This window comes from Rhinopithecus roxellana, chromosome 17, assembly GCF_007565055.1.
Source record: "Rhinopithecus roxellana isolate Shanxi Qingling chromosome 17, ASM756505v1, whole genome shotgun sequence".
Lineage (NCBI taxonomy): Eukaryota > Metazoa > Chordata > Mammalia > Primates > Cercopithecidae > Rhinopithecus > Rhinopithecus roxellana.
In genome coordinates, this window is record NC_044565.1 from 11285306 (window position 1) to 11300698 (window position 15393).

Here is a 15393-nt window from a genome sequence, read left to right on the forward strand (position 1 = left end):
GTGTGAGTGGGCTTGGAGGGGGCCTGGAGCTGAGTTTGGGGCTGGTCGGGGCCAGGGGGTTGTTTCTTTACAGTCTTACATCCCCAGAGGTTGCCAAGGCAGCCACTGGTCATAGGAATGTCTGTGACTATAAGTTGCTGAGAGGATCTAAAACAGAGAGCAAGCGAATACACCAGATTATAGCTAATAATGTGTGTCCTTCACAGGAGTCATTTTAGAAGGTTCTATTCTGAGTGTAAGTGGGTGGCCCCGTTCTTTCTTTCCACCTTCTATTTGTAAATTGTCCATGGGAACTGTGAGCCACCTAAGAAAAGTTGTGTTGAGGTGGCCAAGACTGGGGTCTCTGAAAGCTCCTTTCGTAGCTCCAACTCCATCACTGCCCAGAGGACAGGCTGACAGCTGGCTGCTCATTGCTGGTCCCTGGGGTCCCAGGGCCTTCTGCCGCAGCTGCAGGCAGACCCATGGCCTCTGGAGACATTGGCTGAGGAGCTTCCTTGGCCTCTTTCCCTTGGACATTGGAGGGACTGGATGGAGGAGGTGCTCCTAGCATTTTGGATCCTGAATATTGTATTCTCCAGCCTGGCCTGCCTTTGTTTTTAGTCGCTTTTATCTCTTACAAAACCTTATTTCACTTTCACAAACATTTGCCAAATGTGTGCGTGAAAGGTCTTGAAACAGGAAGGTCTGAAGCAGTTGCAAAATATTTTGAGCAATACAGATCATCGTTTATCTTGTGACTGTTGTAGAAAAGCTTTTCGTGCAGATCTCGACTTGGAGAGGAAAATTGAACCCTATAAACCAAGTCAGTGGTGGGTAACCTTTTTCTTTCCAGGAGAGTCCTTGCTTTCTTAAAGCACGGTTTATTTACCTAATAAATAATGAGTCCTTTACTTGGACTTTCTGAGGAACATACTGGTTGTGTCTGCCACGGCTGATGAGAGGTTTATGAGCTGAAAAATCACTCAGTGTCTGCCTCCGCGAATGAGGCACACCCAAGTCATTCCGAGGAACTATAGGCCCTTTCAAATGTCAACAGACAACTTTGCCAGCCAGACCATGACAACACACCCCCGGCTTATCCTCAGACACCCACCAAATTGTCATCCATGGCAGCCCTGAAGTCACCATAGACAATTTTTGCCCCCTGTAATGTATTTCCAAGTAAGTATCTTCCAAATGTTGACTGGAACAAAGTGTTTTTAAAAACTAGAATAAAAACTTATAAAAAATCATCCATTCTAAAAAACCACCCACACTTGGGAGCCCCACTGGCCCTAGCGCACCTCCCCACCTCACTCCCCCCAGCTCCCGTAGAACCAGCTGTGTGGGAGAAGATGTTGGGGCAGACACGGAGTTCCTTACTGTTGAAGCCAGGCTCGCATCCACGCTGGTTTCCTTCTCCTGAAGTTCTGCCTGTGTGGGTGCACTAACATTTAAAATGCGCGCTGTCATCGTCGCAATTTTGCCAGCTCTCAGCTAGCTGGGATGATGCTTTACTTGGCCCTGGGTCTTGAGCAGGCTGCTTCCTGGAGGCCTGGGTTTCCTCTCCGAAAGGTAACCTTGGAATCCCTTTCACATCTCAGTCCTGGGCCCCCTCCTCGCTGGGGCTCATCCTAGTTAGTGGCAGCAGGCCCAGGTGCCTCCTCTAAGACACGTTCTTTCTCAAACACCCAGAAATGGGCCTTTTGCCAAAAAGAATCACCAGGGCTTGGTTTCCTCTCAGTTCTAGCCAGAAAGTCCAATTACCAAAGAAAACAGTGTCACCTAGTGTTGAAAAATTAAATCACCCGACCGCGCTGCCGGTTTGGGGGTCGGCCCCTGCCTTTCTAAAACATGCCTTTATCTTGTCACCTGCTTGCTCAGAAGTGTGTTTCACTCCCAGACCCCTGAGACCTGTCATTTAGAGCTCTTAGCCCAGTGCGGATTTCTCTGTCCCAACCTGCCTTTATAATGTTGCCCCATCATCCCCTGGCCCAGGTGGTTTTCACACCGTTTTCCCTGGAGCCCAAGAACAACTTGCAGGGGTGGACAGTATGAGTTGATGAATTTCTAGGCCTGGGCCACATATTTAATCAGATTGCCATTTTCTCTTGTAAATAAATATTGGGCTATGTAAGATTTTAATTTTAAAAATTATTTCCTGGCTACAGAAGATTTTTAAAGATTACCACCCTATGCATAACTTTACTTAAATACAGGCTGTTCCAGAATGTTCCATACTCCCTGGGTGTTTCATTTGGCTATTTAAGGCTCATTTGTTCTTCTCCATAGGTCAAGGCCCACCAGCCTGCAGGGACAGCCCAAGTCAGCCCCCCTGAGCTGTCACCTCTCCACGTATCTTACTCCTGGGCCATGCAGCACACATTAAGCCTTAGTTGTAAAGTTTCACATGTGCACATCTTGCTTCAACAGGGACTTTATGTTTTTGGTTTGTGTCTTCCGGCAGGTTTGAGAAGATGATCAGTGGGATGTACATGGGGGAGCTGGTGAGGCTTATCCTGGTGAAGATGGCCAAGGAGGAGCTGCTCTTTGGGGGGAAGCTCAGCCCAGAGCTACTCAACACCGGTCGCTTTGAGACCAAAGACATCTCAGATATCGAAGGGTGAGCTTCTGGCTAGCCCCCTCTATTCACTGGGTCACCACAAGACGGGACGAGTAGTTGGGGAACGAGGAGGGGGCACTACCTTTTGACTCTTCAAGTGTAGACTGCAAGAGGGTCTCACAGGACATGGACCATGGCGGGCCTATGGCTTCGCTTTACTTCACTTACCAGTCTCCACTCTTGTCGATTTCTAGTGTGATTGCTACCAGTGACTCATGGTGCTGGGAACGGTGGTTGGCCTCCATATGCAGGGACTTGGGCTATTGCACTGGGTTTAAAGCTGTAGGATCCCAGAGGGCCCCTGAATGACTTAACTGCATCTGCCTCTTTTTCCTTCTCCTGAAGCTCTGACATCTGATTCCCTATTGGCAATTCTCAAAAAGGACTCTATCATGACCCCTGCTTCATAATAGAAAGCTAGGTCTTTGGATGGGCCAGAGATATAGCTACCCAATTAATTCTAATAAGCAGAGCTGGGGCCTGCATTTTCACAGCCCAGCAGGGGCGAGAGTGAGGATGGCTTGATTTTTTTTTTTTTTTGTTAACAATATCCCAAGAGTTGGGCGGGCCTCGTTTGTTGTTCTTGAGATTTCCACTTGTAGATTGAAGAAGTCCTGGTGTTTCAGGGAGCAGATGGTGGAGAGGAGGTGTCTTTGGAGCCAAATGAAGCAGTGGAACAGTTCGAGTGACTTTGTTTTAAGGGGAAACTCTTTAAGGAATGGGGCCTACTTTTTGCTATACCCCAAGGTGATGCAAGTACCCCCAGGTGATATAAGATTTAGTTCCCTTGAGAAGGGTGCTAAGGTTATAGCACTAGCCCCTTACCAACTGTCTTTAGACACAAGCTAAAGCGGTGCCAAGTCCATGGTGAAATGCAATAGACTCCGACTGCTTTAGAGAGAGAAACCAGGTGGGCATCACAGCAGGGTTCACATGTAGAGAGTGGCTGACAGCAGAGACACTGTCTGTCTCCCCTAACACAAGCAAATGTAACACAAACTCTCACACAACTCAGTGGTAAAGCACCAAGAACAGGGCCTTGTTTTTACATAGCGCATGCATAAGAAATACTTGTTTTTTGCCGGGCGCGGTGGCTCAAGCCTGTAATCCCAGCACTTTGGGAGGCCGAGACGGGTGGATCACGAGGTCGGGAGATCAAGACCATCCTGGCTAACACGGTGAAACCCCGTCTCTACTGAAAAAATACAAAAAAACTAGCCGGGCGATGTGGCAGGCGCCTGTAGTCCCAGTTACTCGGGAGGCTGAGGCAGGAGAATGGCGTAAACCCGGGAGGCGGAGCTTGCAGTGAGCTGAGATCCTGCCACTGCACTCCAGCCTGGGTGACAGAGCGAGACTCCATCTCAAAAAAAAAAAAAAGAAATACTTGTTTTTCTTAACTCCCTGTGTCTCTGTGTGTGTGTGGGGGGGCGGGGGGGCTCTGGGAGAGGAGCCTCAGGGTGGCTGTACTGTATTTTGCACCCTCTTCCTCCTCCTCCTGCCCCACACAGGTGGACTGAGCAATGCAGAGGGATTCTGTCCCCACTGGGCAGTGAATTTGCTGGAGCTAAAGGGCTTCCTTACCACCCCCCAACACACATGCTGGCCACAGTGGGTCAGACATGGGCCCACATGCTGTCTTTCTGTTTCCCAGGGAGAAGGATGGCATCCGGAAGGCCCGTGAGGTCCTGATGCGGTTGGGCCTGGACCCGACTCAGGAGGACTGTGTGGCCACTCACCGGATCTGCCAGATTGTGTCCACACGCTCCGCCAGCCTGTGCGCAGCCACCCTGGCCGCCGTGCTGCAGCGCATCAAGGAGAACAAAGGCGAGGAGCGGCTGCGCTCTACTATTGGGGTCGACGGCTCCGTCTACAAGAAACACCCCCAGTGAGTCAGTGTGCAGGGCCTGGAGACGCAGAGTTCCTGGAACACCTGGGGCTGAGTGACTCCTCATGCCAGCTCCATTTTGCTTTCAGGGGCGGTGTGGCGGGACCATGGGGCTGAGGGTCTTGGAATAAAAGTTCCCACCTGGGCAAGGGGGAATGGGAGGGAGTCATATCTGGCGTGGGTGGAGGTGATTTCTGAAGGCTACCAATGACTCGGGCTCTCCGCAGAGCTCCTCTGGCTGCTGGGCACTCTCTTTGCCATCCTCTTTTTTATGCATTATTGTTCCTGTCTTTACTCTTAGAATTCTTGGTGATTCCTGCAGGTGCTATGTCCTCTGCCAGGGGCCACCCCAGCCCAGTGGGGGTTACCAGCTTCTCTGGCTGACCTTGGTATTAAATTGATCCTGCCCTGTCCACATTTTGATCCCTCAGGTCATAGGTACCAGAATGTTCACATTTCAGCTGAGACCTAGAAGATGTCTCTCTTTTGTACCCTACTTATTTCCCCATCATTTTCACCTAATAAGAATGCCAGGTCAATGTGCCTTCGTTTTCTTAACTGGTTGGTGCAGGAGGACTCAGTCCTGAGATTCCCTGTTCCTACTCAGTGATGTAAAAACTTGAGTGTGCACGTGAGTCACATGGGGACCTTGTTAGGAGGCAGATTCTGATCGGAAGGTCTGGGGTGAGCCTGAGATCCCACATCTCTCACAGCCCCCAGTGAGGCTGCAGCCCACAGATCATACTTGGAGTAGGAAGGCCCTAGAGACCATGACTCCAAGTGGCCACTACCTAGAGAGTTCCTGTCTGAACACACCCACTGTCTTTAGCTGTGCAGACACCTTTGGGATCATTGGCAGAAACTGGCAAAAGAGAAGCTAAAGTCCAGAAGAGCATCTCTAGCTTTTAATTTTGGGTCTTTCCCAGATAGCAGCTAGTGAAATAATGATGGAACAAGACAAGTAGGTGGCATCAGAACCACCTCATACCACAGGGCTGCTCCAGCAAAGAGGCTGATGGTACCATGTTGGGCAGAGGAGCAGTGGCCAGGGGGCCTTCTTCAGTGAGGAAGAGGAGGTCTTGTGTGACTGCATGTAGGGGACAGTGGCTTATTAGAAGGTCTTTTCCTTTCAGTGGTGGGGATGAACCAATCCCAGTGGTCATAGTGGATATGTTCTTCTAGTGGTTCCTAACTTGGGAGAGTGGAGAGAGGATATTTAGGGCGGCACCCACTCCTGCAGGTACTTTTTGGCATTTAGGCTACGGCGATGGGCAACTGTCTAACCATTTGCACCATTGACCCTAACCATGGACACCTGTCTCTTTCTCGCCCCCGGGAACTGCAGTTTTGCTAAGTGTCTACATAAGACCGTGCGGCGGCTGGTGCCCGACTGCGATGTCCGCTTCCTCCGCTCTGAGGATGGCAGTGGCAAAGGTGCAGCCATGGTGACAGCAGTGGCTTACCGGCTGGCCGATCAACACCGTGCCCGCCAGAAGACACTGGAGCCTCTGCAGCTGAGCCATGACCAGCTGTTGGAGATCAAGAGGAGGATGAAGGTGGAAATGGAGCGAGGTCTAAGCAAGGAGACTCACGCCATTGCCCCCGTCAAGATGCTGCCCACCTACGTGTGTGCCACCCCTGATGGCACAGGTACGTGGCAGGGTTGCCACCTGGCTCACGTGGTGGGCCTTTGTCCTAGTGTTGATACCCTGGGAGGACTCCCTTAGCATTAGCATTGGACATTTGAAACAGAACACATTTCTTCAGCTGTATTACTAGGGAGTTCTGATCTTTGATAAACTCAGACAAGGTGCTCCTCTGCAAACAGTAATAATGGTCAGCACTTATTCAATACTTATTGTGTGTCGAAGCACTTTATGTGTATGAATTCATTTAATCTTTGTTAACTTAAAAAATACTAGCAGTTAATTTTATGTATTGACCTGTGTTTGACAGAAAACTGAGGCGCAGAGAAGTTACGACACCTGCCTAAATTCACGCAACTAGAAAATGTCAGAGCTGGGATTCAAACCCAGGAATTCAGGTTCTAGAATCTGCTCCTGCAATCATCATGTTGGTCTGAGTCAGGGTTGGCAAACTATGGCCCATGGGCTGAATCTGGCCCACCACCTGTTTTTGTACATAAGGTTTTATTATTACACAGCCATGCCTATCTTACTGTTGTTTTACACTGTCTTGGCAAAGTTGAGTGGTGGCAGCAAAGACTGCATGACCCACAGAGCCTAACGTGTTTGCTGTCCAGGCCTTTACAGAAAAAGATTTCTGACCCCTGCTGTAACTCTTGTAACCTCAGAAATGGTGGTCTTACTCCAATTCAGAGAAGATAGTCGATGAGCAGGCCAGCGTAGCACAGTTGGTAGAGGTTCCAGAGACAGAGACTGGGATTTGGTCCCTGCTCTACCCTGTCCTGGTTGTATGGCCCTGGGCAAGTGATTTAACCTATCAGCCAGATGCCAATCATCCTTAAGAGAGGAATGCAGTGTCTTCCTCTCAGGGCTTCCAAAGAATTGAATCAGGACTGTGTGTGAGGCACGTGGCACATTGTAATTGTCCAACAAGGGAGGGTTTTCTCATTTTAAAAGATTTTCCTTCAGCTTCCTTCAGGGAGCTGGACTCTTCTGTTCCTTCTGTATTCTAGAATGTAATGTAAGCTGGCATTTGATGGAACAAGAATGGTCTGTTTGGATAGTTTTAAGTGTCCTGTCTCGGCATTCCCCATGTTCTGTCCCAACTTATCACCTCCCTGGGCTTACTTTCCAGAGAAAGGGGACTTCTTGGCCTTGGACCTTGGAGGAACAAATTTCCGGGTCCTGCTGGTGCGTGTTCGGAACGGGAAGTGGGGTGGAGTGGAGATGCACAACAAGATCTACGCCATCCCGCAGGAGGTCATGCACGGTACTGGGGATGAGGTGAGCAGGGTGGCGCCTCCAGGAGGGGGCCCCTGGTGAATGTCACCTCTTGCCTTCGAGGACAGTGCTTTCTCTGCTTATCTGTGACCCTGGGGAGGGCTAGTTGGACCCAGGGCTCCAGCCTGGTCTTGACTCAGGTTTGTGCCTGAGCTTGCATTTCTTCTGGGTGGAAAGAAACATTGAGGTCTTGCATGGGCCCTGCTGGGGGCAGCCTGCCCTGCCCAGGGCCCCTCCCTCAGTGTCCTAACTTCTCCCTGCAGCTCTTTGACCACATTGTCCAGTGCATCGCGGACTTCCTTGAGTACATGGGCATGAAGGGCGTGTCCCTGCCTCTGGGTTTTACCTTCTCCTTCCCCTGCCAGCAGAATAGCCTGAACGAGGTAATAACACCTTCCTGGAGGGCTCCCCTGAGGGCTTTATTGACTCTAAACCAGCCAGGTATGCAGCAGGGGAGAAAGTTGAGCTAAGACTAAGGAAAGAAGGATGTGAGTGACTAGTAGTGGGGAGGGACCCCTCAATGGGAATGAGTAAGTTGAGGCTGGTGGAGGTTAAGTAGGTGAGCTCAGCTGTGACAGTCTTTGGGGCAATGATGATGATGTTACTCAATGTTAAAAACTGCCCGGCATGGTGACTCACACCTGTAATCTCAGCACTTTGGGAGGCTGAGACAGGAGGATTGCTTGAGGCCAGGATTTCAAGACTGGCCTAGGCAACATTGGAAGACCCCATCTCTACTGAATATATCATTTTTAAGCACTTACTTTATGCCAGGTACTATGTTAGACTTCTTATGTGCATTATCTCATTTAACCCTCACAGCAACCATATAAGAGACGTGTTTGAATACCCATTCTACAGAAAGGAAAATAAGCCCTAGGGAGGTGCTGGGTATCTTGCTCCAGGTCATAATAGCTTGGGACTGGCCAAGCCAAGATTTGGATTCTGGGTTCCTGATGCCTGAGGCTGTGCTCTCAGTTATGCTGTGGGGCTCCCGAGGCCCTTGTTATGGGATCCGGGCATTTTCATGCCATCTCCTGCTGTTTGGATACCCCGGCTCTTCTCTAGTCTCATCTTTGCTTCTCACTCCTCTTCAACTGACCTTGGGTGTAAAGTAGGTGCGTGAGGATCTGGCACTCCCGGATGTTCTGGACATGAATGCCCCGAGAAGTGGAGAACTGAGTAGGCAGTGCTGGATCTGCTGCTGATGACTGGTAGCCCTGGGCATTAGGTATCAGGAGACTGTTTTTAAGCAGTTGTGTGTGTCTCCGTCTCAGTCGTGAAGAAGCACATGTGCACGCTGCCGGTGTGTGGTATGTTGCACATGCCACTGCTAGGCATAAAAGCTATGGTTCCTACCTTTAGATGCTTACAAACAAGCTGGACTGACGAAGCAAGCTCAGAAAAGGAAGAGCTGCTGTTTGGAATGTGGCCCTAATGGGATGGATACTGGATACTGAATCCCCCAGGACAGGTAGTGAGACAGATGTTGTTAATCTGATTGCATACCTGGGGGACGTCAGGAGGACTTGGAACAAGTCAGAAGAATGAGTTGATGGGAAAGAAAAGCGAGCAGGCTGCCCAGTGTGGAGAGGGGCATGTAGGTGGGAGCAAGTGACAGAAAGAGCTGGGCCAGCACAGAAAAGCCTACCCCAGTGACAAGGAAAGACCAGCATTTCCTATAGGGTCCCTGCAACAGTGGCCCTCTACTTGCTTCACTGAGTTCTGTAAATGCCTCCTTCTTCTCCTTATCTGAGAGAATTCCCCATGTGCACTAGTGTAATTAAGGTTTTAGGAAGTTCTGCAATAGAAACTCTGCTTAGTCTGGTATTTCTCAACACCTGTTAACATTCATCTAGTGTTAACCAGACCAGCATTGCTTTATGCCTCATGTGGACAAATACTTCTGTACTATTTAATGGGCCATTACTTATTATAACAAATATTAGAAACAAATTTGTTCAATAGTGAGATAATAGTTAAATAAATTATGACCCACTTATTGCCTAGTATCAGCCACTAGTTATTTGTAAGAAATTTCAATCACATGAAAAAATACTAGTGGTATGACTAAAAAGTTTTAAAATGATTTTTCTTTAGAAATGGTAATCTCTTTATGATATAGAAAAATATAAAATACAGTTAACGGGATGATAAAAGCATAACACTCCAGTGTATATCCTCTTCTAGACTTCCTACCAAAATATTTTCAAGTAGATACTATCTTAACTTTTCATGCCAACAGGGTATATATTTATTTACATATTTGCCAGGGAAACCGGAAGGTGTGTTAACTGTTTCTGAATTGTGAGATTCCAGGCCATTGGATTAGGTTTTATCCTGTGTTCCAGGTTTCTGTGAGGAGCACTTGTTAGGTCTAGAGCCGTAAAAATTAAGAGCAAATAAAGCAGAAGTCATTTCTCCCTGTGGGCTCTGGCAAGATCCTCCTATGACTGGGAAATCCCGCCAGTGCAGAGGCCCCAGGCTTAGAGGCCCTAGGGCTCAGTGGCCCCCCAGCTGTGTTTCCTAGCTGCTGGCCTGGGGTGAGCCTCCCCAGCTGTTGGGCCTCCACTTGCCTTATCAGTAAGGATCACCTGAAATAATGTTATTTGAACATTCCTTAAATACAAACTTTCGTCAGAGATATGAAGCTAACTTGTGGAGAGCTGGGTAGAGATAAGCACACACTTGTCTGCTCGTGGGTGTGCCAGCCAGTTCTCTGAGGGTATGTGCTCTGTTTTCTGAATCTCCTGGGATCTGAACACAGTGTGACACCTCCAGGTTGATGTGAATGAAATGCCAAGCTGATGGACTGAATCCCTGAGCAGGGCCTGGAGAAATCATGCAAGTGGGTGGGTTATGACCACACAACTCATTTATGGAAGCCGAGCTCTTGGGTAAGGGGTCTGAAGCCCTGAGGCTTGTTTCCTGGTGGGCTGTGGCAACAGAGAGGGCATCAGGGAATAAAACCCAAAGCATTTTCCCCAGGTTCAAAGCCATCATGCATCTGCTCCCAGAGGACCATATTGAAGGCAAGGGGCCACTGAGGATGCTGAGGAGGAGCCCGGAGTTGTTTTCCTCAGTGAAAGACATGGGGTGGTGGTGGTGAAGCCTAGCTGTCACCCAGCTGTGGGCAAAGCACTTGTTCACCAGATGGTGGAGTTTGAAAGTTAGGAGACGTACACCGACCCTTCTGATGTAAAGGATAGGGACAGAGCAAACTGCTTTGCCCAGTGAGCGAAGCAAGCAGATAGGAAGGAGTTGCACAGCAGGGGCAGCTGCATGGTGCTTATGAGCCCATTCACTGGGGTTGGAGGGCCTCGGGGTGCATCCTGCTTCTCTCTTCCAAGCTGTAGGCCTTGAGCAAGTCACTCCAGAGCCTCAGGTTCTTATAAAGTGGCCATAAACCTGATAGATGTTCCACAAGGGTGCTGTGAGGATTAAATGATGTAATACGTGATCTATGCTTAGCCCAGTACCTGCTACACAATAGGTGCTCAATAAATCCAAGTAAGTACCTTAGGAACAGTTTAGACTAATTTGTGGGTGAGAGGATTGGTGACTCCTGGGGATCTGTCTGACCTGGGAGCCCTTCCCTGATGTCCTCTTCATGCTTATGTGTGACTTTTAGAGCATCCTCCTCAAGTGGACAAAAGGCTTCAAGGCATCTGGCTGTGAGGGCGAGGACGTGGTGACCCTGCTGAAGGAAGCGATCCACCGGCGAGAGGTAGGAGACACATGGCACGAGGCCTGATGTGTCAGCTCCTCGATGATTGACCTGGTCTGTGTGTTCAGAAAGTGAGGGCAACGTTAAGTGTGGCTGCATGGGTTGTTGAGTGTGCACTGTGTGTCAAGCCATGCTCTCAGCACTGGCGGTTCAGGAGTGCCCACAGCAAAGCTTTGTTCTATAAACAAATAAGCCCATGACCTAGTGGCAGGTGCTGTTAAGAGCTGTGAAACACACACACACACACACACACACACACACACAAGTAAAGGAGTAAAAGAATGGCTACTCCATAAGCAGAGCAGCCATGAGGGCTGCTGGTTGCCCATTTTTATGGTTATTTCTTGATTATATGCTAAACAAGGGTGTATTATTCATGCTTTCCCTTTTTAGACCATATAGAGTTAAAAAAAAAAAAAAAAAGAAAAGGAGTGAAGTGGAGTGAGGAGAGCAGTTGGAGCAAGTGTGCTGGCAAGGGGCACTGTTAAATAGCACGAGCGGGGAGGGGCTCTCCAAAGCGGTGACATTTAAGCCCAGACCTGAATGGAATGAGAGAGCCAGCCATGGTGTATGAGATGTATTTTATATACCTATAAATCTCCCATGCAAATGTCTGAAAGGAGAATATTGGGTTCACCTGTGAACTGGGCATCTGCTTCTGCCTTCTCAGGAGTTTGACCTGGATGTGGTTGCCGTGGTGAACGACACAGTTGGAACCATGATGACCTGTGGCTTTGAAGACCCTCACTGTGAAGTTGGCCTCATCGTTGGTAAGGACCCAGACTGTCCTTTCCACATGGGGCTGCACAGCCTCGGGTGTGGGAGGGATGGTGCTGAGCAAGGCCCTGGTATCCTGTGATTGGCAGGCACGGGCAGCAATGCCTGCTACATGGAGGAGATGCGCAATGTGGAACTGGTGGAAGGAGAAGAGGGGCGGATGTGTGTGAACATGGAATGGGGGGCCTTCGGGGACGATGGATGCCTAGATGACTTCTGCACGGAATTTGATGTGGCTGTGGATGAGCTTTCACTCAACCCCGGCAAGCAGAGGTAGGCACCCAACTGGGGCCCTGTTAAGTGTATCCCAGGACTGGATGGCAACAAGTGATCAGAGCTTCCACAATAGCATCTCCCAGGATGCTCGTTATCATGAGATGTTAATAAAGGAGGTTTCCTTGGAAAGGGTTTCTTGTCAAATGCACCTGGAAAGTTCTGAGTTAGTAAATGTAAGAAGCATCTCCCACCCCAAAGCCTAGGAGAACAGGGAACAGGTGGGAGAATACTAGCGCCTAGGTCTGGCACTCTAAGGAGAAACAAATAGAAAGTTGAAGCACCTGCTGCCGCCAGCCTGCAGAGCGTCTCTGGGGTGATGCAGACAGGAGCAAATCCTCTCCCTCCTCCATCTTCCATGCTGAGCACTGGGTCAGCCCCAGTGTCACAAGACCCTGCGCATGGTAGGGGAGCAGGGTCTGCGCTGAGACACAATAGTTTAAGATCTAACACACTTCTCATTAAGATGTTGTCTGTAGTGTTTCCTAACTAGATTAATCAAACACCCTCGTTCTGCAGAATACACTTTGCAAAACGTGTCTAGAATAGAAGTTACAGACTAAAATGCCTCTAGGGGCCAAGTAGGCAGCATTAATGAAGGAAGCAGGCTGGGACCCAGGTGAATCAAGTAGCAATTCCTTTTCCATCAGGGGAGTCTGCCTGTCTGCCACTTCTGATGCACTGGGGGTGACTAAGCTGGCCTGTCCTGTCTCAACACATCCCTCCACCTTCCTACTTAACCTCCATGAATGTTACTCGCATTGCAGGTTCGAGAAAATGATCAGTGGAATGTACCTGGGTGAGATTGTCCGTAACGTTCTCATCGATTTCACCAAGCGTGGGCTGCTCTTCCGAGGCCGCATCTCAGAGCGGCTCAAGACGAGGGGCATCTTCGAAACCAAGTTCTTGTCTCAGATTGAGAGGTGAGAGCTTAGGGCTCAGGGTAGCAGGGGGCCATGTCCTTCTTTTTTCTCACTGGCAGACAAACTGAAGGATTTCCACAGCTCAGGGCATGACTCATACAAGTCAGTTTAGTGGCAAACACACTCATGTCTATAGTGTTTACTAAAAGCACATTATGGACAGTTGTCATTTTAAGGGCAAACATAGAGCATTCTCATGAAAGTTTGTGCTAAGCCTGACCTGAGGTCATGTAAAGTGGTATTGTTGGGTTTTAGACCATGTATCAAAGGTAGAAAGATACCTGCTCATAGCATGTAAATTGAAATGCACAGAGAAAGATAACCTATTAAAGCATCCACACTTGGCTTGAAAGCCCTTCCTAACTGCTGGCTGCAGTAATCAGGCAGCCAGGATTGAGTAAATGTTGCAGCGTCAGGCAGTGCAGACATATGCCACACAGTGGCTCGTTAGAACAAAGCCGCCTTCCTACAGTCAAATGGTGGAAAATCTGCTCCAAATTAGAACAGTGAATTTCAGAGCCCTTTAAAAATTAATGCTATGCCATTACTCTCAGGGCAGAGAAGAACAGGAACTAGATAACTGACGTGAGTAGACCCTGCGGGCATCTGCACCAGTGAATAGAAAGATACGTTCTAGCTTACAGGTCTGTTATGTTCAAGGTGATTCCAGGCTTTTAAAATAGCTTTCTTTTATATAGGAGGGTTTATTTTCTTTCTATAACTTTATTTACACTATAACTTTATTTACACTTCCTTTGTAAATAGAAAGGAACTCATTTGAACTGAACAAATACAGTTCAGGCCACCCAGAGCAGCAGAGCAGAAATAAAGCATGAGTCTAATGCTGCTTGGTTAATTCCTGCCTTGCAGACCCATGACCAGCAGCGAGAGAATGGACATGAAAGAGCTTTGTAACTGACCACTGTGATCAACAGTGAATTTGCTTTGTTTTGAGTATCCACCTTGTAGTAGTAATGCTCTACCTCGAGAATGGAGAGTGGAATGAGGAGCTCTTTGTATTCCTGTCACCCTCAAGAAGAGTCAATGTAGTCCAGTAGGATGAGCAGTGCTCTGAATGTAGAAATGGGAACCACGTCGAGGGGTCAGCTCCTGGAGAGCCAGACCCCCACAGAGCCTCCCCTGTCAAGGACTCAGGCCCTGGTGTGGTAGGCTACCAGCCCTCTTGGTGCATAACTGAACATTTGCTGTCTCCCTCTCACCCCAGTGACTGCCTGGCCCTGCTGCAAGTCCGCGCCATCCTGCAACACTTAGGGCTTGAGAGCACCTGTGATGACAGCATCATTGTTAAGGAGGTGTGCACTGTGGTGGCCCGACGGGCAGCCCAGCTCTGTGGCGCAGGCATGGCTGCTGTGGTGGACAAGATACGAGAAAACCGTGGGCTGGACGCTCTCAAAGTGACAGTGGGTGTGGATGGGACTCTCTACAAGCTACATCCTCAGTGAGTGCCTGAGCCCAGCCCTCCCTGCCCACCTTTTTTCTGTCTCTTTCTTCTTTCCCCTTTTTCTCTCTTCCCTTTGTTACTTGATAGTGAATTATCAGCCATTCCAAACAGTGTATATAATACATGTATTATAGTTTAAAGATTCACAACCAGAAATAGGCCTGTGTTTCACCCCCCATCATGGGAAGCCCCCTCTGAGCCCTTCCACAATTGTGTCCTCATACTCCCGTGCCAGGGGTAAGCGTTGTGCTGAATCAGTCCCTTGCTTTTCTTTTCCGCCCCCATATGTCTAGGTATGCATCCATATTGTTTAGTTTTACTTATTTTTGAACCTGCCACAAATGGAATCATATGGTATCTCTTCTGTGGCTGGCTTTTCTCACACAACGTTTGTTTAGAGATGCATCCGCATTGAATATACAGTTGTAGTTCATTACTTTTCAGAGCTGTATATGTATATTTGAGTATATTGTGGTTTTTTCTATCATTGATGTGATATTTAGGTTACTTCTAGATTTTGACCATTACAAACAGTGCTACTGTGAACATTCTGGCAAATGTAATGCTAGAACTCTGAAGCAAGATTTTTTCCAACATTCTAGAGCAGGGGTTGACAGGCAACAGTCATAGACTGTTATTGTACATAAAGTTTCCTGAGGATTGGGAGGGGGACAGAAGCCCAGCCACTAACCCTGGGACATGGCATCTTTAGCTTTGTAGATGGGGAGGGTGTCCTGACCCTGTTGTATTGGGACAGATCACAACTCTCTCTTTCTCTGGTCCATATAGGAAGGATCTGTGATCACTGTGATATCCT

The 15393-nt window shown here is 48.7% G+C and overlaps 1 protein-coding gene across 2 annotated transcripts in view; it reads left to right on the top strand.

Moving 5' to 3' along the window:
- Positions 1-15393, top strand: part of HK2 (hexokinase 2) — a 57026-nt gene that overhangs the window by 38580 nt on the left and 3053 nt on the right. For both annotated transcript variants that reach the window (XM_010379269.2, XM_010379270.2), the window contains exons 8-17: positions 2447-2602; positions 4254-4487; positions 5833-6137; positions 7269-7417; positions 7678-7797; positions 11046-11141; positions 11812-11911; positions 12008-12191; positions 12959-13114; positions 14340-14573. In XM_010379269.2, coding sequence (XP_010377571.1) covers positions 2447-2602; positions 4254-4487; positions 5833-6137; positions 7269-7417; positions 7678-7797; positions 11046-11141; positions 11812-11911; positions 12008-12191; positions 12959-13114; positions 14340-14573 — 1734 coding nt within the window. The remainder of the gene's footprint in view (positions 1-2446; positions 2603-4253; positions 4488-5832; positions 6138-7268; positions 7418-7677; positions 7798-11045; positions 11142-11811; positions 11912-12007; positions 12192-12958; positions 13115-14339; positions 14574-15393) is intronic.